Genomic DNA, 25,098 nt, shown 5'->3' with positions numbered 1-25,098 from the left:
AAGATTAAAACCGATCCTGACTTTAAACCAGATGCTGATCATCAAAGGAGATTGACTCCTAAGATGAAAGAGGTCGTTAGAAAAGAAATATTAATGCTTCTGGAAGCAGTAATCATTTATCCTATTGCTCATAGTGATTGGGTAAGTCCAGTACATTGCGTACCTAAGAAGGGAGGTATCACCGTCGTTCCTAATGATAAGGATGAACTAATCCCAGAAAGGATTATTACCGGCTATAGCATGGTGATAGACTTCCGGAAACTGAACAAGGCAACCAGGAAAGATCATTATCCTTTGTCGTTCATCGACCAAATGCTAGAAAGGCTATCCAAGCACACACACTTCTGCTTTCTAGACGGTTATTCAGGTTTCTTGCAAATACCTATTGCACAACCTGATCAAGAGAAAACCACTTTCACCTGCCCTTTCGGTACCTTTGCCTATAGACGTATTCATTTTGGCTTATGTAATGCACCTGCCACCTTCCAAAGATGTATGATGGCTATATTCTATGACTTTTGTGAAAAGATTGTCGAGGTTTTCATGGATGACTTCTCCGTTTACGGGTCTTCCTTTGATGATTGCATCAGCAAACTTGATCGAGTCTTACAAAGATGTGAAGAAACCAACCCCGTCTTGAATTGGGAGAAGTGCCACTTTATGGTTAATGAAGGTATCGTCTTAGGACACAAAATCTCTGAAAGAGGCATTGAAGTTGATAAGGCTAAGGTTGATGCAATTGAGAAAATGTCGTGCCCCACAGATATCAGAGGTATACGAAGTTTCCTATGTCATGTTGGTTTCTATAGAAGGTTTATTAAAGACTTCTCTAAGATTTCTAGGCCTCTTACCAACCTCTTGCAGAAGGATGTTCCTTTTGTTTTTGATGAGGATTGTGAGGAACCTTTCGAAATACTTAAGAAGGCTTTGATAACCGCACCTATTGTTCAACCACCTGACTCGAACTTGCCCTTTGAAATCATGTGTGACGCTAGTGATTATGCTGTTGGTGCTGTTCTAGGACAAAGAGTTGACAAGAAGTTGAATGTCATTCACTACGCTAGTAAAACTCTAGACAGTGCCCAAAGAAACTATGCCACTACGGAGAAGGAATTTTTAGCAGTCGTGTTTGCATGTGAAAAGTTCAGATCTTACATAGTTGACTCCAAAGTCACTATTCACTCTAATCATGCTGCTATTAAGTACCTCATGGAGAAGAAGGACGCTAAGCCTAGGCTGATCAGATGGGTTCTCCTGCTACAGGAATTTGATTTGCACGTCGTTGACCGAAAGGGTGCTGACAACCCTGTAGCAGATAACTTGGCTAGGCTAGAGAATGTCCTTGATGACCCACTACCTATTGATGATAGCTTTCCTGATGAGCAACTAAATGTCATCCGCACTTCACTTAGTCCACCGTGGTATGCCGATTATGCAAACTATATCGTAGCCAAATACATACCACCCAGTTTCACCTATCAACAAAAGAAGAAATTCTTCTTTGATTTGAGACACTAATTTTGGGATGATCCTCACCTTTATAAGGAAGGAGTAGATGGTTATATTAGACGTTGTGTGCCTGAACATGAACAGAGACAGATCCTGCAGAAGTGTCATTCCGAAGCCTACGGAGGACACCATGCTGGAGATAGAACTGCCCATAAGGTATTGCAATCAGGTTTCTATTGGCCCACTCTCTTCAAGGATGTCCGTAAGTTTGTCTTGTCTTGTGACAAATGCCAAAGGATAGGGAACATCAGTAAGCGTCAAGAGATGCATATGAACTATTCACTTGTCATTGAACCATTTGATGTCTGGGGCTTTGATTATATGGGACCCTTCCCGAGTTTCAATGGGTACACTCACATCTTAGTTGCTGTGGATTACGTTAGTAAGTGGGTAGAAGCTATCCCCACTAAAAATGTTGATCACCACACCTCTATTAAGATGCTTAAAGAAGTCATATTCCCAAGATTTGGAGTCCCTAGATACTTGATGACTGATGGCAGTTCACACTTCATTCATGGTGTTTTCTGCAAGATGCTAGCTAAGTATGATGTCAACCATAGAGTTGCGTCTCCTTATCATCCTCAGTCGAGTGGTCAAGTTGAGTTGAGTAATAGGGAGATCAAGTTGATCCTACAAAAGACCGTCAATAGATCTCGAAAGAACTGGTCAAGCAAACTTGACGATGCACTATGGGCTTATAGGACTGCTTATAAGAATCCCATGGGCATGTCACTGTATAAAATGGTTTACGGTAAGGTCTGTCATTTACCTCTTGAGCTAGAACACAAATCTTATTGGGCAATCAAAGAGCTCAACTTTGATTTCAAACTTGTCGGTGAGAAGCGGTTGTTTGATATCAGCTCGTTAGATGAATGGAGAGCCCAGGCATATGAGAATGCCAGGTTGTTCAAGGAAAAGGTTAAGAGATGGCACGACAAACGAATACAGAAACGAGAGTTCAACGTAGGTGATTATGTCTTGCTATACAATTATCGTTTGAGATTCTTTGCAGACAAGCTTCTCTCTAAATGGGAAGGCCCCTATGTTGTCGAGGAAGTATATCGTTCCGGTGCCATCAAAATCAATAACACGGAAGGAAATTTTCCTAGAGTGGTAAATGGGCAAAGAATCAAGCATTACATCTGTGGTACTCCCATAAATGTTGAGACCAATATCATCAATGTCATAACTCCAGAGGAGTACATAAGGGATGTTTATGAGCCTGTTTCAGACCTTGAAAACGAAGATGTATCTGTTTCCGCAAGAAATTGGACTCCAATACTTTTCCAATGAAATTTCCTCAGTTTTGCAATTTTTGGAAAATTAGAAAAATAAAAAGCAGTTCGGAGAGCGAACAAGGCAGCCACAAGGGCCCACTCCGCCACCACCCCCCTCATGGCGGTGGGAAAGCTTGTGGGCACCTCGTGTGCCTCCCGGACTCTGTTTTCTTGCGGAGGACTCGTTCTGGCCCAGAAAAAATCAATATATAGTCGCCCGAAGGTTTTGATCTCCGTATCGCATAGTCTTCCTCTGTTTTCGTTTCGAGCTTGTTTCTGCCGCAGATCTAGATCATCATGACTTCCCCAAACGCTCCTAAGGACAAGATCTTCAAGAAGGTCATCAATCCCTACCTCACGGAAGTGCTGAAGCACCCTCAATCTATCAAGATGAGCGAGGGGATATTGCACATCCGTGATGTTGAGGGGCCTAAGAAGACCGGAGCGTGGAGACGAGGCTCGAAGCAATGGAGCAACAAGTCTTCAAGTGCCAAGGGATGGTTGAGCGTGGACTCAACGCCAACCATACGATGATCACGGAGTTCACTAGCAATCACAAGATGGATGCCATTGATATTGGGAAACACCTCTCCAGACTTTACGATAGGGTTGACCAACTTCAGGGCCAGATCTATGACCTGCAGAATCAAAACTGTGAGTATGAGTACAGATTTAAATTAATAAGGTTGGCTGTAGATTTGAGGATTCCGGCGAGTCGTTCATCCTGCCATGATGGAGCACCTATGCCTTGGAAGACGGAGGATCAGACTACTCCAACAACAACACCATCACCACCAAAGGAAGAGAACTAAGCATTGGTATGGGCAATACCCTTGGCTTCTGCCAAGCTTGGGGGATTTGCCCTGGTATCGTATCACATTTATATCTTTTGCTTTTACCTTTGTTTTAGTTCTTTCCTTTTCAGTTTTTATTTCTTCTTTTAGAGGAATAAGTCTTTAGTTTTTAGTTTGAGTCTTTTGCTTTTGTCTCTCCCCCGATGTATTCGAGCTTACGAGCTATATAATAAAAAGTGTCTTAGTAAAGGGCTTTGCTTTGTGTCATGATCAAAAGTATGAAAAGAATGATAGCATGAAAGATCATGAGACGATCTTATGGAAAGTGATAACTTCACTTATGACACGTATGATGATTGAAACTTGTTGAGAATAAATCAACATAGACCTCAGTCATTGTTGCAATTAATAAGAAATAATAAGGAAAGAGAGGTTCACATATAAATATATCATCTTAGGAACTTTTACAATTGTGAGCACTCACCAAACTATTACATGCCTAGGAGTAGATGTTGGACAAGGAAGACAACATAATGAATTGTGTTTGCTTGGTTCCAAACAATGTTATATGATTAGAGATCCCTTAGCATGTGACGATTGCTTCCACCTCTTATTAGCCAAAACTCCCGCACCAAGTAGAGATACTACTTGTGCATCCATAAACCTCCAACCAGTTTTGCCATGAGAATCCACCATACCTACCTATGGATTGAATAAGATCCTTCAAGTAAGTTGTCATTGGTGCAAGCAATAAAAATTGTTCTCTAATATGTATGATCTATTACTGTGTCGAAAATAAGCTTTGTACGAACCTGTGATGAGGAAGACATAAAAGCGACAGACTGCATAATAAAGTTCTTTGTCACAGGGGGCAATATAAAGTGACGTTCCTCCGCACTAAGAGGACAAGCATTCAAACCTCAAAAGGGCATGACAACCTCTGCTTCCCTCTGCGAAGGGTCTATCTTGTACCTTTACTTTTTACCCTTGTAAGAGTCATGGTGATCATCACCAATTCCCTTTTTGCCTTTGTCTTGGCTACCGTCACATGCTTTGGAAAGATCTATATTCATATATCAACTTGGAGTTGAGTACTGATGCTTTATTATTGTTGACTTTACCCTTGAGGTAAACCGTTGGGAGGCAAAACTATAAGCCCCTATCTTCCTGTGTGTCCAACTGAAACTTTGACACCATGAGTACCACGTGAGTTGTAACAATTGTGGAAAACGAAAGAGATGATTGAGTATGTGGAATTGCCTTACAAGCTCTTATTTGACTCTTTCTGATGTTGTGATAAATTGCAATTGCTTCAATGACTATGGACTATTGTTCGTTACTTCTCGGTAAGGTTTTTGCTTCATGCTTTGCTTTGTGAAGGAATTGTTACTTTCCCATAAGAATCTTTATGATATATTGCTGTTCTATGTGTGATCATGATGCCCTCATGTCCGTATTATGTTTTATCGAAACCTTCGTCCTTCAACATGTCGACATGTTTACGGAACTTGGTTTTCGCTTGAGGACAAGCGAGGTCTAAGCTTGGGGGACTTGATACGTCCATTTTGCATCATGCTTTCATGTTGATATTTATTGCTTCTTGGGCTGTTATATTACTTGTGGTACCATATTTATGCCTTTTCTCTCTTATTTTGCAAGGTTTGTTTGAAGAGGGAGAATTCAGGCAGTTGGAATTCTAGACTGGAAAAGGAGCAAATCCTAGTCCACTATTATGCACATCTCCAAATGCCCTGAAAATTTACGTGGATTTTTTCTGGAATATATTAAAAATACTGGGCGAAAGAACTATCGGAGGGGGGCCACCAGGGCCCCACAAGCTTGCCCACCGCCACCACCCCCCATGGTGGCGCAGGGCAGGCTTGTGGGCTGCCTGAAGGCCCACTAGCCCCCCTCTCTTGCTATATGAAGCGTCCTGGTCTGGAAAAAAAAATCAACTGGGAGCTTTTTCGTGGTTTCGCCGCTGACACGAGGCGAAACTTGAGCAGATCCAATCTAGAGCTCCGGCAGGACGATCCTGCCGGGGAAATTTCCCTTCCGGAGGGGGAAATCGTCGCCATCGTCATCACCAACACTCCTCTCGTCGGAGGGGAGGCATCTTCATCAACATCTTCATCAGCACCATCTCCTCTCCAATCCCTAGTTCATCTCTTGTAACCAATCTTCGTCTCGCGGCTCCGATTGGTACTTGTAAGGTTGCTAGTAGTGTTGATTACTCTTTGTAGTTGATGCTAGTTGGATTACTTGGTGGAAGAGTTTATGTTCAGATCCTTGATGCTATTCATTACACCTCTGGTCATGATTATGATTATGTCTTGTGAGTAGTTACTTTTGTTCCTGAGGACATGGGATAAGTCATGTTAATAATAGTCATGTGAATTTGATATTCGTTCGGTATTTTGATATGTTGTATGTTGTTTTTCCTCTAGTGGTTTTATGTGAACGTCGACTACATGACACTTCACCATATTTGGGCCTAGAGGAAGGCATTGGGAAGTAGTAAGTAGATGATGGGTTGCTGGAGTGATAGAAGCTTAAACCCCAGTTTATGCGCTGCTTCGTGAGGGGTGATTTGGATCCACTAGTTTAATGCTATGGTTAGACTTTGTCTTAATTCTGCTTTTGTAGTTGCGGATGCTTGCGGGAGAGGTTAATCATAAGTGGGATGCTTGTCCAAGTAAGGGCAGTACCCAAGCGTCGGTCCACCCACATATCAAACTATCAAAGTAACGAACGCGAATCATATGAACATGATGAAACTAGCATGAAAGAAATTCCCGTGTGTCCTCGGGAGCGTTTTTCCTCCTATAAGAGTTTGTTCAGACTTGTCCCTTGCTACAAAAGGGATTGGGTCACTTGCTGCACCGTTGCTACTACTTGTTACTTGTTACTCTTTGCTTGCTACGTTTCACCTTGTTACACAATCACTTGTTACCGCTACTTTCAGTGCTTGCAGTTATTAGCTTGCTGAAATTCGTTTATCAGAGCCTTATGCTCCTTGTTGGGTTCGACACTCTTACTTATCGAAAGGACTACGATTGATCCCATATACTTGTGGGTCATCAATATGCGGCTCCTATCGGGATCGTCGACACGTCGGGCGGCCTTGTTTGACTTGTTTTACCTTTTATGAAATATCTTATGCATCGTGATTCCGGTGATACTTTGGATAATCTCAGAGTTGAGGTTTTTCCACTAAGGAGTCCGACGAGATCGCGAGTTTCGTGATCGAGGATTTCTATGCGGCTTATGGTAATTTGTGATGGACTAGTGGGAGCATCCGTGCAGGGTTAAATCTTTCGGAAAGCCGTGCCCACGGTTATGTGGCAACATTGGAAACTTTGTTTAACATCCGGTTCTAGATAGCTTGAATTGAGATAAATAAAAATATACCAATTGTGTGCGTAACCATGACTGTCTCTCTCGTAAGTTCCTTTCTCCGAGTGAAGACACGGTGGGGTTATGTCTGACGTAAGTAGGTGTTCACGATCATTCATTTGATCATCAGTAGTTCACGTCCGCTATGCGTAGATCATCCTCCTATTTTATTCTTGTACTCGTAAGTTAGGCACCTTAAATAAATGCTTAGTCGCTTGTTGCAGCCTCACCACTTAACCATAACTCACCCATTAAGCTTTGCTAGTCTTGATACCTTTGGAAATGAGATTGCTCAGTCCCTATGGCTCACAGATTACTACAACACTAGTTGCAAGTACAGGTAAAGAGTTACTTTGATGTGAGCACGCTGATTGTGTTATTTGAAGTTTCTTCTTCTTCATCATCGATCTATGATGGGTTCCAGACCGGCAGCGTGGGATAGCAAGGATGAACGTCGTTCTTTTATCGTTTGTTTTCGTTCGTAATCGGACCCTGCCCTTCTTCATGATGATTGTATGTATTGTACTGATGTGACTCTGATGTACCTTCTGGCGAGTGTAGCCAACTCCTTATACTCATCTTTCCAGTACATGTACTTGTAACGATATCCATTCTTGCGAAACGACGAGATGCGTTTCTATCCCTGTCGAGGCCCTCGAGCCAAAATAAGGATAGGACTGCATCTTGGGCGTTACAACCATGATGGCCTCGAACCTCTCGTTATCTTGGTCACCATCAATTCTCGCTTGTCCTCCTCCTCCCATTTCATCCCTAGATGCCTTCTGAACTTGTTAGTTGGCTCAACCCATGCTTTTGTTGGGATGGATGGATCAACATCTTCATCTTCATTGGTGATGGCGACGGATTTGACGGAATTAGCAATGAAGTAGAGCCATTTGGGTTGCGCATTCAACTTGGCCCAACAATGCATGATGAGGAATTGCTTGCCCTCCACCTAGAAATACAATGCGCGCATATGTACGTGCTACCAAAAAAGACATGGTCAACAAGTTGCATATCCGACCAAATGACCAACACACATAGCATATCTAGCTAAATGAAACACAAGCACATATGGGTCCCAATAACCAACTCATAGAGCAACAAAACATTTACGAGCTCGGTGATTTGCTCTCCACTTGGCCATCGATTTTGGAGTTCTTTGTAGAAGCAACAATACTTGTTAGCGGCCTCTTGATGGTGTAACATCGACGGGTGAGCGACTTCGAAGCACAAAGATGGACCGCATGGTTGCGATAGGAACCGAAGTGCTTGCGCCATGGAACCAAGCATTAGCATTCTTCCAAAAGGTTGCACCCTTTTGCTTGGTGCCACGAAACGAATAAAGGCTAGTGGCTACTCATGCATCACACAATAATTCCTCTTTTTTACATTAAAACTCTCTTCCCTCCCCTTCTTTTTTGGGTCGGCGTCGCCCAGTACTCGTCCCGATCAAGCTCTAGCAGTTGGGTGTCCGGCGGCTAGGTGTCCAGCTGAGAGTCGTCCACTTGTCTGTCCTCGAAGCCGTGTCTTCATAGTGGATGATGCCCAACATCCCCCCATCGTCAGCTGGCGTCGCACCCATTGAGACATTCCAGCAAACACAGATGGAGGGTCCATTGGATCCATGTCCAGCACCGCGACTGGATAGGTTGTAGCGACATCGACTCGTTTGAGTGGTAGTCAGCATTGAGGTCGACCACATAGGGGGCGCGCAACATGACGAACATGAAGGAGGCAGGAAAATTCTGCTACGTACCCATCTATGTGGTGGCGTAGTAGTATGGCCTCGACAACTGCTCTGGCCAGGGAGGCGACCCCCTCCGCACCCGACACCTTGTTTTCCTTACAAGGTGGCGTCTGACCGTACGCCACACGTGTTATCTCCCAATTTCTCCATTTGCAGCGGCACGCGATGCATGTCGTCAAGTTGGCCTTGCGGGCGACCACTACCAACGTGTCCTTCGGCTCCTGTGGCACCACGATTATCTCCATCAACACCTCCAACGACTTCATTGCGGCGGCGACGGTGAAAAGGGCGAGGACTATGGTGGAGGGCGGCGACAATCAAAGCAGGGGAGATGAAAAACGCAGGCTTTTCGAGCGAAAACAATGCGGAATGCTCGAAGTGCACGGGCTCCAAGTCGATTTTCGTTGGGCCTAGGATGTCGGTGGCCTACGGCCCGTCGTCTACAAATCTTTCAATTTTTCAAATGGTTTGTGAGATTTCAGACACCAGAATATGTCCGGGGACATTTGAGGCATATGACGTTGGATGGTAAAAGTTAAAATTTTAAAAAAAAATCATCAGGACACAACAACTTTGGAGCCGTTGCTTCATGCCTACAACTACTAGTTGCAGCAGATGTGGATCCACATCTTATTCCGATCTCCGACCGAAGTATTCTTGTTCCGTTACACGAACGTGGCCCCCAAACAACACACCCCGGCTCTCCTCCTATCGATCCGGCCGCGAGATATGCCGCCGCTGCGAAACGTATTTTCTATCAACTCAACGAGATTTGTTATGCGGTACCGACACGGGGGGACAGGCCGGCTCGCTTATCATTCACGCGTGGATGTACACTCCTCCCGTGAAAAAGGCTCGTGAATTATGGGCGGACGGAATCGCCAGCCATAGGGGGGGAAGCAGCGAGCCGTCCGGCCAGCCCAGCAGCACACGCGTGGGTTGAAGAAACCAGGCTGGAACAATCAATTTTCCCGCCTGCGTCCACGTACGTCCCGCTCTTGGATCGCCGTACGTACCCCCAGCGCAAGCGACGATCCACGGTCACGGGCTCTGGGTGACGAGTAGTAACTCGGATTGGCTGTAGTACTATCACTAGCAGTTAACCCTAAGCGTCCGTAGCACCGTTCCCCTGGCACCGTAAACACCGTAATAAATAATCTTGTCTACGAATCTACTACCGGTGACTGAGGTGGACGTCCACCGGAAAGCTGGTGGTGCCCTCCGTGGAATTCCAGGCCGGCTAAAGCCTAAAGACGAGATGGGAATAGAAACAATTCCAGCTGATTTCCGGCCAGTCTAAGTAGGCGACAGATCACACGCAGCTGGATGTCAAAGAGGCTTTGCCGATTAGCGTCGGTGATCGCGACGGCTCATCTGCGCTGCGCCGCGGCCCGCGGGACACCTGGACGCGCCGCTCACCGTCGGGCACGCGCGCGTCGGTTTCGGTTGGTCCCGCGTAGTAGTGGGGGCGAACGAAAACCCGTCGTCGCGCTCGCGCACGACGACTAGCTCTAAGCTGTAGCTGAGCAAGCAGTGAGTGCTGGTGATATATGGTCTATCAGTGTGTGCTTAACTAACTCTATGATTGGTAAGCGATGGAGACTTGGAAACTACGGCTGTTTGCCGCCTTTGCACCAGCTTTTGTACATTACCAATGCCAACCCATCATCACGTTTCACATACCACTATGTGGTTGGACTAATGAAATACATTATGTTTTCATGTAGTAATGTTGTTGTGAAGTAACTATCATGGTGGCATGGACTAACCGACACGCTAGGAGTAGACGGAAATAAAAATACCGGGGGGGGGGGGGGTCGGAACAAGAGTGCGCGGTCTTGACTCGGCTAATTAGACAATAATAACCACTGCTGACCCGCAGCTATTTTTTTAATATTTTTTTGAACTTGACCCACAGCTAATGTTAACGACATAAAATGTCCATCAAGACACACACGCTCTTTTAGTTTCACATCAAAATTAGAGAGGCTCTTGAACACACTCTGGCTACAATTTGGTTAGTGGCTGAATAGGTTATCGTGTTCTTGCAACATCACCGGCTGATTGATGGCAGGTACTCCCTCCGTTCCTAAATATAAGTTTTTTTAGGGTTTCACAAAAAAACTACATACGGATGTACATAGACATACTTTAGAGCGTAGATTCATCCATTTTGCTCGGTATATAGTCATTTAATGAAATCTCTTAAAAGACTTATATTTAGAAACGAAGGGAGTAGCTGTCATTTGGAGGCAGCAGCCACGAACCTTTTAAATATATAAGCTACACAACATTCACGTAACGGACTATACAACACTTGAGATTATGTACTCCTGGTTTACTAGCACGCGTTTATCTATCCTGGAGTTGTGTGCTCATGGTTTGTTATGCATTTGCGTGGCTCTGCAACGAGATGTCATTTAAGAAAAAACTAACAAAAGGACTCGTGCGTTACAACGGGAGAAAAAAATACCACACGTTTTTAATTTTTTTATAATTATTTTGATTTATTAAAATAATAAACTAACTAACTAACGTAGTTAGTCATATCCTATTTTGTTAAGAAATCAACCCGTTCATTGTTAATTCCTATCCCTTACATTCAATACATTAATTCATCAGCAAACAAATCCTCACAAAAAAAAATTCTTGTCGGTGCTTGACACACGGTTGAAGGCATGGGGAGGGGATCTCACCAGATGATGAGTTCCTGCCGGAGGAGGGGATACGATGAGGGAAGCAAGGGTTAGGCGCCTCTATCTGGCCATAAGGAGTCGTTGTTGCCGCGCCATAACCTCGGAGTTCCCCGTGTGAGCCATGGAGCCCGCGCTCCACCTGCAAGTACCTCGCTTCGTCGCGCCTTATCCGCGGCACCGCCGTTCTGCATCGAGCAGACGCATCATCCCCAGTCACTGTAGCTGTCGCGTTGATTTGATCCAGAAGCTGTGCTTGAGCGCAGAAACGGGGGCAGCAAGCGGGCAGAGGTACGGCCGCGGAGGCGGGTGGGTTGAGATCGACAACAGTGGTGGTTGAGGTCGGCCGCGACGGCGAGTGGTGTGGCAACGACCTGGGCACAGGCCAGGGTGGACCAGGGTCGACGCGATGAGCTCGAGCGCCGCAACGGGGGCAGTGAGCGGTGAGAGGTACGGCCGCGGAGGCGGTGGGTTGAGATCGACAGCGGTGGCGGTTGAGGTCGGCCGCGACGGCGAGTGGTGTGGCGGCGGCCTGGGCACAGGCCAGGGTGGCCCAGGATCGACGGGATGAGGCGATGCGTACGAGTATATTTTTTGCAGCGAATCGTTTTTTTTCTTTTGCGTTGGAGATAAATGATGGAGCGCGGGTTGAACAACAAAAATTACAGGGGCTTTTTTATGAAAATGTCGCGGTGAGTTTTCCGACGAAAGCAATAGTCGCTTTATTATTATTAGGTATAGAATAACATAATTTTTTTTATTTCAACATTTGTGAGGTTAAAAGCATCTGCAAGTGAGTCCGCAACGGCTCCTTCTGATGACGGCAGTGGTCGAATCGATGGGTTGATATTTCGGGAGAACGTATTTCTCCTTGTGATAAACGAGATGCCTACCATCTTTTGCTCCTGCTAGTTTCTTTCTCGAGATAAATAGGCAAGCATGGGTGGAAAAAATACCCAAATCGTCTTAGCATTTCAGCTGCGACCGTGTTAGAACGAGCACGTCCGAGAAAGGTAAAGTAAAATTCCCATTTCGGTTGCGGTGTCCCTGGTCCAGGTCCAGACCAGATGCAAGCGCCATACACATCGAACCAAAACCAGATCTGGCCGGCCAGCACCGCACACATCACGTCTCAGGACGGGACACCCCACCCCCAACAAACAGTGCACGCGCGCATGATGAAAGAGACAGATCTATGATTAAACAAGGATGGCATAATACAATGAAGGGGAGTAATGATAAATAAAAATATAAATCAAATCTCATCAATTTGGCGGTACAGGGAGGGGGGCAAGAAAGAAAGAATCCGAGGCGAACGAACGCGCGTGAGCGGGGCTACACAGGAGAGGCCGGCCCGTCCGGCCAGTTAGAAAAAAATACAGACAGCACAAAATGCGGTGGCGCGCAAAGACGGACAGCTCGTCCGAAAGAGGCCCGGTGCGTGCATGATTGCGTGTCCTCGTGGCGGGCCTTGACGGGGCCGGGGGCCGGGCCGGGCCTCCCGCATTCGCCGGCTTTGCTCGTCGTCGTCTAGGCGAGGAGGGCGACGAGGCCCAGCGCCATCGCGCACGCCGACATGATGCTTCCTGCCATGCTCTGGACAGCGCCCTGCACAACGGAAGAGGCAGATTTTATAAGCAATTCCAAGTGGCGGTAAAAATAATATAATGTGTGGTGAGCAGTGTCGTGGAGGCTTCCGGAATGCATTGTTTACGGCCGGGCGCAGTACACGCTCGGAGTTTATATAATGCTACAGTGACTGGCAGAAGCTTGACTTTGAAACGTTTAGTTTTTTTTGTTATTTCCCATTAACTGCTCTGCCCGTAGCAACGGCGTGATGCACATGCGTGTCTGACCAACATGTCGGGACGATGGCATCTACCGCTGTTCTCACTCATCAGTCAGTTCCCTAATCACATGTTTGGTGGCGCCAAACAAAGCTATAGTCCAACCAATGAGCATGCCATTATACTACTAATGAGCCCACTAAAGCACACTTAGATGTAAAATTAAACTAAGTACGTAGTAGCCACTGTAAGTAAGAGCAGTGTTAATTATTTTACTCTCGGTGCAGCGGGAAAGTTCTACCTCAGTTCTTTTGCGAAAAGAAAAAGAAACTACGTACTGTAGGTGGTGCTAGCAGTTGCGCCGTCGGTTGTGCGCAGAGCAGTTGTGAGATTTGGATGGGCATTGTGGATTCGGATTGCGTATAGGGGTGGAGATCGAGACGTACCGCGGTGTCGTCGGCGGCAGCATCGAGTGCGGGGCCTGGGGCTTCGGAGTCGTCGGAGGCGGCGGGGGCCTTGGCCTTCTTGGACTTGGTGGGGGCCTCAGCGGCGACGGGAGCAGGGGCCGGGGCCTTGCTCTTCTTCTTCTTCTTGGAGGACTTCTTCTTCTTGGCCGGCGCGGGCGCGGGGGCGTCGGGCTTGGTGGGAATGGTGGCGGGTGCCTCGGCGACGGGAGCGGGCGGGGCGGCGACGGGGGCCTCTACCGGCGGGGTGCTGGCCTTGGGCGCCGGGGCAGGGGGCGAGGAGGCCTTGGTGGGCGGGGCCGCGGCGGGAGCCTTGGCTGGTGCCGGTGTGGCCTTGGTGGGTGGCGCCGCGGCAGGAGCGGGGGTTGCGGGCGTGGTGGGAGCCGCTGCGGCGGCCGGTGGGGTGGCGGCGACGGGCGTGGTGGTCGGCGCCGCGGCGGGCGCGGCTGCCTTCTTGGCGGGAGCCGCCGGCGTGGGCGTGGTGGTTGTGGGCGCGGCAGCCGGCGCCGCGGACTTCTGGGCGACGGTGGAGTGCGCCGCGAGGAGGCAGAGCAGCGCGAGGCAGAGAGCGCCGGCGCGCGCCATTGCGGCTGTGTGTGTGTGCGCGCGGGCGAAGGCGAAGGCTCCGCTCTGCTTTGCTCTGACTGTCTTTCTTTTGCTGGCTTTACGATGGGAGTGGCACACGCAGCGAGGGCGGCGATAAATAGCGCAGGAAAAGGAGGGAGGGAGGAGGCGCCACAACTGGCAGTGGGCCAGCGGGGCCATGTGGGGGTTGGTGTCGCCAGTGGGTCGGACGCGTTCACGTGGCTCGGTGGGCTACCTCCTCCGCGCGCTGCATTCTTGTGTCTGTCGGTACAGAGCGGCACTGTTGTGGCCTTGTGGGGGAAAGAGAGCCGTTGGGGCTCTGTGTGCGCAGAACGGCCCAGAACCCGGAGAGAGAAGCGGAGAATATGGCCGTTGTGTGACGTTGTTACAGTTTTACCTCATGGACTGGATTTCTATCAAACAAACAAACAACTCGTGGGCTGGATATAGGAGCATTCGATAAGAAAAAGTTACGAGATGGTAATGATTGCATATTCAGAGCAACTCTACCAGATGCCGCTATTAATCAGGAACTCAAAGGTCCAGCACAACACATAGGCTATATCATAATGTAGATTTAAGAACATAGATCATAAATAGTTGCTGCTATAAAGTTCACCACACACCGGAGTTCATACATAGCTAAAAACATAGATTAGGGATGTCGGCTCAGTTGTTGACGGCACTGTTCAAAAATATCGGTCGATTCACGATGCGATTTATGGGCCCATTTATCGCTTATCGTATAATGACCACTAAGATTAAGCATTATCTTCAATATTTACCATTTAGACCGATTTATCACTCTAACACGCGGTTAATCGTCACATTCCTGCTTAATTGGGCTCGACACTTAACGTCAGAAAACTCAAAAGGCCAAATTTTGGCTCCCCAAAGTCCTCGTCGGTAGCCCTCATGTACGTCCACGCCACACATTTGGGACCCCCCTCCCTGCAGTCCCCAGCGGCCGCGATGCAAGATCCACCACGCTGCTGTCTTCGTGCTTGCCTCCAACGGTCGTAGCTAGCACCACCCTGAGCCGCCCTCTCGAGCCCCCTCTCCTCTTCAACGGGACATCAACCACCATCGGGCCGCGATGCAAGATTCACCACGCCGTCATCTCCCTGCTCGCCTCCGACAACCCTAGCTAGCATCACTTGAGCAAGGCGCCCCTCTCGACCCCCCTCCTCTTCCACGGGACTTCAACCACCAGCTCGACAACAACCATCACCACCCCTCTACATCGCCATCGCGACTCCTCTACAGCTGTACCGACCGGTTTTTTGAAAAAATAATTTCCAGAAAACAGGCCTTTGTGTTCACCAGCCCCAGGATTACTGTTAGCTGATGGACACTCACTTGATACATAAATTCCAAACAAAATTACAGAATTTGGGTTACAAGACCATGAAGGTCCATAGGGTTGAACAAAAGTCTGAGGCTGACGGCGGAAGCGTCTCGAGGACTCTCTAGTGCCCATGGGACTCCATTCCCACATGAATAGCAGACGTGGATAATTCCTATCTCACAAGGCTGCTATCCTCAACTGCTAGGTTCCGGGATTGGTGACATCGTGCTCTTCTCCGAATGCAATCTGACCAAGACAATAGCCAGGGACAAGTTATGGGTACTTTGAATGTACTCACAAACATCAAGAAAACAGATAAGTTAAAGTAGGTGAGATGCATGCACAAATTATTTAATAACTCTACCGTGCCATAAGAATTGTTCATGGATGCATTTATGCACATGAATCAATTCCCAATGTTGTATAAACAAGCAAGGAAAGGTAGCAATTAATTATAAGCTTGTCGATCAGGCGTGTGAGGCGACACCTCGGAAGGACAAGTAATACAAGCCATAGTCGGGCGTCTTAGCGACATCGCATAAAGGGACTTGTTAATGGAATATTACTAAACATGACATAGTTGGGCGTCTCGAGCGACACCTTAAAAAGGGCTTATATGAAGATAACGATGAATAAGGAATAGCATGCATGCCACAGTCGGGCGTCTCGGCGACAACACATAAAGGGCTCATATGAAAGTAATAACAATTGCCAGAGTCGGGCGTCTAAGCAACACCACAGAAAGGGCATAATAAAATAAATACTCGCCACATTCGGGTGTCTCAGCAATGCCATAGAAAGAGCTTACATAATAACATCACCGAGTATTAGGAAGTAGAACCGTCCAAGGGATACTAACAAACCCATATGCCACAAATGATTAGTCCACATCAGATATTCATAATAATAATAATATGGTTATCATACTGGTTCATAGATATCATCGTGTTTCAATTTTATTCCTCCGAAGACCCACACTCAGACCGACACTTGACTTGTCAACCAGTCGTCCTTGACCGTGGACACGGCTACTCCAATAGTTTTGACTCTACTGAGGGTGTACTCTTTACCCACATCCCACATATTTCAATAGTCAGTCGGACTAATCCTGCGTACGGTGTTTTAGATGTAAACACTCAGAACCAGGACACACCCATTTTGACCGCCGCTGGGTCCGGTTTCAGCCGGACTACGCTGCCAGGGAAAAACCATAAGACGGGGAGGCCAACATCCTCGAATAGCATGGGATCCCATTTCTATCGCGCGCTACAAGGGAAGAGCTCTTCCCTCTCGGTTCCAGACCGAAAACACCCATGCCCCTTGATCAGATGACTGGCTTTATTCCAGGGCCATGGAGACCTTCATCCCGACCCCTCTACTTGGTGTGTACTTGATAATAGATTTACAACCTACTGAATCGTATTCCCTTTCGGGAAGACCTGTGGCAGCACAAAAGGGTAAGGTTACATAAAGACAAGACTCGATCTACGGTCGAGTTAGTAGGTTTAAGTTTTCGTGCAAGGGTTAGCACCACACAATTTTCTGACTGATATACCATAGTGTTACCACCCTCACGCCTCGTTATGCCCTCAGTGATCACTCTCGTCCAATGAGATATCAATTCCATGGTCACACATCTATCACGACAAACCTCCCTTCGAGGTTGTCCAGACCAGCATGGCATACGTGGCAGGAGGTAGTACCCACTAACCATCTGCATCACATGTTCAACAACAAGCAAATACCAATCACATGTACTTATGCAAGGTATGATTTTATGTGGGAGTTTTTATCAACATAACAAAATCACGCATTCCGATGCACCACAACAAACATCACACAGCTTAATACCAATCAGAGTTCAAGGTGCTTGCCTTTGGAGAGAACAAGGGTGGTGTGCACCCCAAGGGTCTTGATAGAATTCCCCCTCCAACATTTCCTATTTTGAAAATAATTTGTTTCAACACACAATTCCAAAACAGCACATAAAAGTTGTTTGATTTTTTTTTTTGAAATAAATCTGAAAATAAACTAGGTGGAATTTGAGAAAGGTAGGAAAAAGAATCAATTCATTTGGAGTTTCATATTAAAAGTTATGACATCTCAAAGTTGGGTCAACTCTGTTTTTTAACACAAATCTGAAAAAGAAACGGCTCGGGTGAATACGCTTTCCAGAAACTGAAAACACATTCACGAGGAGGTGCTTACTTGCAGGGAAGGCTCACCAGCAGGCCAGAGCCACCAGGGGATGTGGTGACTGACTAACAGGTGGCCCCCACTTGTCGGGTTCGTCTCCCACCTCACGCGCGCTTCTGGACAGGGACAACAGCGAGTCCGGCGAGGCTCGCGGGCTCTAGGGGCATCCCTTGCGGTGCTCGGCGTACCAGCGTGCTCAGGGGAAGGAGCCGCACCTCATGGGAGTAGAGAGGGTCGCCGGAGAGCTCGGCATGGACCAAGGCTCTAGCAATGGCGGGCGACGGCTTGGGTGGAAGGAGGCTTCACACACAGTGGCTCGTGAGGCGAAAACGACAGTGGGATGGGCTCTATGGGTCATGGGGAGGCTAGCAAGGGCCAGGGTGGGACAACTGGGGCTCGGGCTGCCGAAATTTTGTCGGAGGTTAGCGGCAACGCTACTGATGTCTACTACACAACCTTCTCCTTGTAGACGTTGTTGGGCCTCCAAGTGCAGAGGTTTGTAGGGCAGTAGCAATTTTCCCTCAAGTGGGTGACCTAAGGTTTATCAATTTGTGGGAGGCGTAGGATGAAGATGGTCTCTCTCAAGCAACCCTGCAACCAAATAACAAAGAGTCTCTTGTGTCCCCAACACACCCTATACAATGGTAAGTTGTATAGGTGCACTAGTTCGGCGAAAAGATGGTGATACAAGTGCAATATGGATAGTAGATATAGGTTTTTGTAATCTGAAATTATAAAAACAGCAAGGTAATTAATAATAAAAGTGAGCAAGAACGGTATTGCAATGCGTGGAAACAAGGCCTAGGGTTCATACTTTCACTAGTGGAAGTTCTCTCAACAATGATAACATAATTGGATCATATAACTAGCCCTCAACATGCAACAAAGAGTCACTCCAAAGTCAGTAATAGCGGAGAACAAACGAAGAGATTATTGTCGGGTACGAAAGCACCACAAAGTTATTCTTTTTGATCGATCTATTCAAGAGTCCGTAGTAAAATAACACGAAGCTATTCGTTCGTTCAATCTATCCTAGAGTTCGTACTAGAATAACATCTTAAGACACACATCAACCAAGACCCTAATGTCACCTAGATACTCCATTGTCACCTCAAGTATCTGTGGGCATGATCATACGATATGCATCACACAATCTCAAAATCATCCATTCAACCAACACATAGAACTTCAAAGAGTGCCCCAAAGTTTCTATTGGAGAGTCAAAACGTGTGCCAACCCATATGCATAGGTTCCCGATGTCACGAAACCCGCAAGGTGATCACCAAAACATACATCAAGTACTCACATGAATATCCCATTGTCACCACAGATAGACACGTGCAAGAAATACATCAAGTGTTCTTAAAGACTCAATCCGATAAGATAACTTCAAAGGGAAAACTCAATTCATTACAAGAAGCGAGAGGGGGAAGAACATCATAGGATCCAACTATAGTAGCAAAGCCCACGGTACATCAAGATCATGACATCTCAAGAACACGAAAGAGAGAGATCAAACACATAGCTACTGGTACATAACCTCAGCCCCGAGGGTGGACTACTCCCTCCTCGTCATGGAGATCGCCGGGATGATGAAGATGGCCACCGGAGATGGTTTCCCCCTCCGGCAGGGTGCCGAAACGGGATCCCGATTGGTTTTTGGTGGCTACAGAGGCTTGCGGCGGCGGAACTCCCGATCTAGGTTTATTTCTGGAGGTTTCTGTATTTATAAGACTAGATGGCATCGAGAACAAGTCAGGGGGACCCACGAGGGAGTCACGAGCCCCCAGGCGCGCCTAGGGGGGTGGGCGCGCCTCCCTGGCTCGTGGCTTCCTCGTGACTCCTCTCCAGTATCTTTTTCTTCTAGTATTATTGATATTTTCCATAAAAAATCACGGCGATAGTTTTATTTCGTTTGGACTCCGTTTGATATTCCTATCTGAAAATGGTCAAAAACAAGGAAAAAACAGGAACTGACACTGGGCTCTAGGTTAATAGGTTAGTCCCAAAAATAATATAAAATAGCATGTTCATGCATATAAAACATCCAAAGTTGATAATATAATAGCATGGAACGATAAAAAATTATAGATACGTTGGAGACGTATCAGCTACGGCCAGAGGCGAGCGGGCGAGCGGCTCCGGCCGAATTGAGGCGAGGGCTTCTGGTCTACGGAGGCTGCTGAGCTGCTCAATGAGCTCGGGGGTTCCTTTCATAGGCGGCCAAAGACAGTTCCCGTGGTGGCCGAAGATAAGAACGTCGGCGACAAATTCTGCGGCAGCACAAGAGCGGTAGGTGCAGACTGGTGAGGGTGGAAGAGATCGGCTATGTAGAAGGCTGCTCGTGGGGGTGTGTTGGCTGATACATCTCCATCGTACTGATGACCCACAAGTATAGGGGATCAATCGTAGTCCTTTTGATAAGTAAGAGTGTCGAACCCAACGAGGAGCAGAAGGCTCTGATAAACGGATTTCAGCAAGGTAATAACTGCAAGAACTGAAAGTAGCGGTAACGAGTGATTGTGTAGCGAGGTGAAACGTAGCAAGCAAAGAGTAACAAGTAACAAGTAGTAGCAATGGTGCAGCAAGTGTCCCAATCCCTTTTGCAGCAAGGGACAAGCGTAAACAAAGTCTTATAGGAGGAAAAACGCTCCCGAGGACACACGGGAATTTCTGTCATGCTAGTTTCATCATGTTCATATGATTCACGTTCGTTACTTTGATAGTTTGATATGTGGGTGGACCGGTGCTTGGGTACTGCCCTTACTTGGACAAGCATCCCACTTATGATTAACCTCTCTCGCAAGCATCCGTAACTACAAAAGAAGAATTAAGACAAAGTCTAACCATAGCATTAAACTAGTGGATCCAAATCAGCCCCTCAGGAAGCAACGCATAGACTGGGGTTTAAGCTTCTGTCACTCCAGCAACCCATCATCTACTTACTACTTCCCAATGCCTTCCTCTAGGCCCAAATATGGTGAAGTGTTATGTAGTCGACGTTCACATAACACCACTAGAGGAAAAACAACATACAACATATCAAAATACCGAACGAATATCAAATTCACATGACTATTATTAACATGACTTATCCCATGTCCTCAGGAAAAAAGTAACTACTCACAAGACATAATCATAATAATGACCAGAGGTGTAATGAATAGCATCAAGGATCTGAACATAAACTCTTCCACCAAGTAATCCAACTAGCATCAACTACAAAGAGTAATCAAGACTACTAGCAACCTTACAAGTACCAATCGGAGCCGCGAGACGAAGATTGGTTACAAGAGATGAACTAGGGATTGGAGAGGAGATGGTGCTGATGAAGATGTTGATGAAGATGCCTCCCCTCCGACGAGAGGAGTGTTGGTGATGACGATGGCGACGATTTCCCCCTTCGGGAGGGAAATTTCCCCGGCAGGATCGTCCTGCCGGAGCTCTAGATTGGATCTGCTCAAGTTCCGCCTCGTGGCGGCGGCGAAACCACGAAAAAGCTCCCGGTTGATTTTTTTCAAGACCAGGACGCTTCATAGAGCAAAAGAGGGGGGCTAGTGGGCCTTCAGGCAGCCCACAAGCCTGCCCTGCGCCACCAGGGGGTGGTGGCGGTGGGCAAGCTTGTGGAGCCCTGGTGGCCCCCCTCCGGTAGTTATTTTGCCTAGTATTTTTAATATATTCCAGAAAAATCCACGTAAATTTTCAGGGCATTTGGAGATGTGCAGAATAGTGGACTAGGATTTGCTCCTTTTCTAGTCCAGAATTCTAGCTGCCTGAATTCTCCCTCTTCAAATAAACCTTGCAAAATAAGAGAGAAAAGGCATAAATATGGTACCAAAAGTAATATAACAGCCCAAAAAGCAATAAATATCAACATTAAAGCATGATGCAAAATGGACGTATCACGTACCTACTTTTCCAAACCCTTTTGCCCTTATTTTGGACTCTAATTTGCATGATTTGAATGGAACTAACCCGGACTGACGATGTTTTCAGCAGAATTGCCATGGTGTTGTTTTTGCGCAGAAATAAAAGTTCTCGGAATGACGTGGAAATTTACGAGGATTTTTTGTGGAATATATAAAAAATACTGGCGCAAGAATTACCTGGAGGGACGGAGCCAGGAGCCCACAAGCCGAGGAGGCGCGCCCCGTGGCCGCGCCTGGCAGGCTTGTGAGGCCCTCGTGGCTCCGCCGCCTCCAACTTCAGCTCTATATAGTCTCTCTCGCCTAGAAAAAATTAGGAGAGAAGAGTTCATCGCGTTTCACGACACGAAGCCGCCGCCACCACCTGTTCTTCCTGTGGAGGGCAGATCTGGAGTCCGTTCTGGGCTCTGGAAAGGGGAGATCGACGCCGTCGTCATCATCAACCATCCTTCATCGCCAATTCCATGATGCTCTTCACCGTTCGTGAGTAATCTCATCATAGGCTTGCCGGACGGTGATGGGTTGGATGAGATCTATCATGTAATCGAGTTAGTTTTGATGGGGTTTGATCCCTAGTATCCACTATGTTCTGAGATTGATGTTGCTACTACTTTGCTATGCTTAATGCTTGTCACTAGGGCCCGAGTGCCATGATTTCAGATCTAAACCTATTATGTTTTCATCAATATATGTGTGTTCTTGATCCTATCTTGCAAGTTTTACTCACCTACTATGTGTTATGACCCGGCAACCCCGGAGTGACAATAGCCGGTACCACTCCCGGAGATGACCATCGTATGAGGAGTTCCTGTATTCACTATGTGCTAATGCTTTGTTCCGGTTCTCTATTAAAAGGAGACCTTAATATCCCTTAGTTTTCATTAGGACCCCGCTGCCACGGGAGGGATGGATAATACATGTCATGCAAGTTCTTTTCCATAAACATGTATGACTATATACGGAATACATGCCTACATTACATTGACGAACTAGAGCTAGTTACATATCACCCTATGTTATAACTGTTACATGATGAATGTCATCCGACATAATTATCCATCACCGATCCAATGCCTACGAGTTTTTCGTATTGGTCCTTGATAAGTTACTATACTGCTACTGCTGTCACTGCTGCTACTGTTACTGCTACTGTTGTCACTACTGCTACTGTTACTGCTGTTACCATTACTATCACACTACTTTGCTACTGAAACTTTGCTGCAGATACTAAGTATTTTAGGTGTGGTTGAATTGACAACTCAACTGCTAATACTCGAGAATATTCTTTGGCTTCCCCTTGTGTTGAATCAACAAATTTGGGTTGAATACTCTACCCTCGAAAACTGTTGCGATCCCCTATACTTGTGGGTTATCAACACTATTTTCTGGCGCCGTTGTCGGGGAGCCTAGCTCTATTCTCTGAGTCACTTGGGATTTACGTCTGTTGATCACTATGAGGAATCTGACAGATCCAAAAACTGAAGTCTTGCCCTCAACTACGAGGACAGGTAAGGAACTGCCATCTAGCTCTGCATTTGATTCACCTTCAGTTATGAGTAAGTTTGCGACACCACCACCTACTAGAAATTCTGATGTGTCGCATGTTCTTAATATGCTACTTTTGCTATCCATGATGCTTATGTTGGAATTATGCCCTAGAGGCAATGATAAAAAAGTTATTATTATAATTCCTATATCAAGATAATGGTTTATTATCCATGCTATAATTGTATTGAATGAAGACTTAGATACATGTGTGGATACATAGACAAAACATTGTCCCTAGCAAGCCTCTAGTTGGCTAGACAGTTGATCAAGGATAGTCAAGGTCTTCTGACTATGTACAAAGAGTTGTTGCTTGATAACTGGATCACATCATTGAGTATCATGTGATGGACTAGACCCAAACTAATGAACGTAGCATGTTGATCGTGTCATTTTGTTGCTACTGTTTTCTGCGTGTAAAGTATTTATTCCTATGACCATGAGATCATATAACTCACTGGCACCGGAGGAATGCCTTGTGTGTATCCAACGTCACAACGTAACTGGGTGACTATAAAGATGCTCTACAGGTATCTCCGAAGGTGTCCGTTGAGTTAGGATGGATCAAGACTGGGATTTGTAACTCCGTGTGACGGAGAGGTATCTCGGGGTGTAATACAACATCACACACAAGCCTTGCAAGCAATGTGACTTAGTGTAAGTCTCTTGTATTACGAAACGAGTAAAGAGACTTGTCGGTAAACGAGATTGAAATAGGTATGCAGATACTGACGATCGAATCTCGGGCAAGTACCATACCGAAGGACAAAGGGAATGACATACGGGATTATATGGATCCTTGGCACTGAGGTTAAATCGATAAGATCTTCGTAGAATATGTAGGATCCAATATGGGCAACTAGGTCCCGCTATTGGATATTGACCGAGGAATCCCTTGTGTCATGTCTACATAGTTCTCAAACCCGCAGGGTCTGCACACTTAAGGTTCAGCGATGTTTTATGCGTATTTGAGTTATATGGTTGGTTAATGAATGTTGTTCGGAGTCCCGGATGAGATCACGGACGTCACGAGGGTTTCTGGAAAGGTCCAGAGACGAAGATTGATATATAGGATGACCTCATTTGATTGCCGGAAAGTTTTCGGGCATTACCGGGAATGTACCGGGAGTGACGAATGGGTTCCGAATGTTCACCGGGTGGGGCTAGCCCACCCGGGGGAAGCCCATAGGCCTTAGGGGTGCTGCACCAGCCCTTAGTGGGCTGGTGGGACAGCCCAAGAGGCCCTATGCGCAGGAGATAAAGAAATCAAATGAAAAAAGGGGAAGTGGGAAGGAAGGGAAGGACTCCACCTTCCAATCCTAGTTGGACTAGGATTGGTGGAGGATTCCTTCTCCCCTTGGTTTGGCTGACCCCTTGGGGCTCCCTTGAGCCTCAAGGCAAGGTCCTCCCCCTCCCTCCTATATATACTGAGGTATTAGGTCTGATTTGAGACAACTTTGCCACGGCAGCCCGACCACATACCTCCACGGTTTTTCCTCTAGATCGTATTTCTGCGGAGCTCGGGCGGAGCCCTGCTGGGATAGGTCATCACCAACCTCCGGAGCGCTGTCACACTGCCGGAGAACTCGTCTACCTCTCCGTCTCTCTTGCTGGATCAAGAAGGCCGAGATCATCGTCGCGATGTACGTATGCTGAACGTGGAGGTACCGTCCGTTCGACACTAGATCGGAGCGAATCGTGGGACGGATCGCGGGATGGTTCATGGGACAGTTCATGGGGCAGATCGAGGGACGTGAGGATGTTCCACTACATCAACCGCGTTTCTTAACGCTTCCTACTATGCGATCTACAAGGGTACGTAGATTGG

General features: G+C 46.8%; 1 protein-coding gene across 1 annotated transcript; it reads right to left on the bottom strand.

Annotated features, from left to right (window-relative positions):
• Positions 1-12,595: 12,595 nt before the first annotated feature.
• Positions 12,596-14,450, bottom strand: LOC123425478 (classical arabinogalactan protein 9-like). The gene is made up of 2 exons (XM_045109181.1): positions 13,653-14,450; positions 12,596-13,027 (listed from the first exon to the last, which is right to left on the bottom strand). Exons 1-2 carry the CDS (start codon positions 14,433-14,435, stop codon positions 12,950-12,952), a joined length of 861 nt encoding a protein of 286 aa, XP_044965116.1. The 5' UTR covers positions 14,436-14,450; the 3' UTR covers positions 12,596-12,949.
• Positions 14,451-25,098: the final 10,648 nt, after the last annotated feature.

This window comes from Hordeum vulgare, chromosome 2H (assembly GCF_904849725.1).
Source record: "Hordeum vulgare subsp. vulgare chromosome 2H, MorexV3_pseudomolecules_assembly, whole genome shotgun sequence".
Taxonomy (NCBI): Eukaryota; Viridiplantae; Streptophyta; class Magnoliopsida; order Poales; family Poaceae; genus Hordeum; species Hordeum vulgare.
Note: the sequence above shows the minus strand (reverse complement) of the source record. Positions and strands in the feature narration are given on the sequence as shown.

What these genes read in the sequence shown, in the direction of transcription:
- LOC123425478 (XM_045109181.1), bottom strand. Translation starts at nt 14,435, where the DNA reads ATGGCCCCGCTGGCCCACTGCCAGTTGTGGCGCCTCCTCCCTCCCTCC. An exon ending in CTGCCGCCGACGACACCGCG is followed by an intron (nt 13,028 to 13,652) that starts GTACGTCTCGAT and finishes TCCGTTGTGCAG; the next exon opens with GGCGCTGTCCAGAGCATGGC.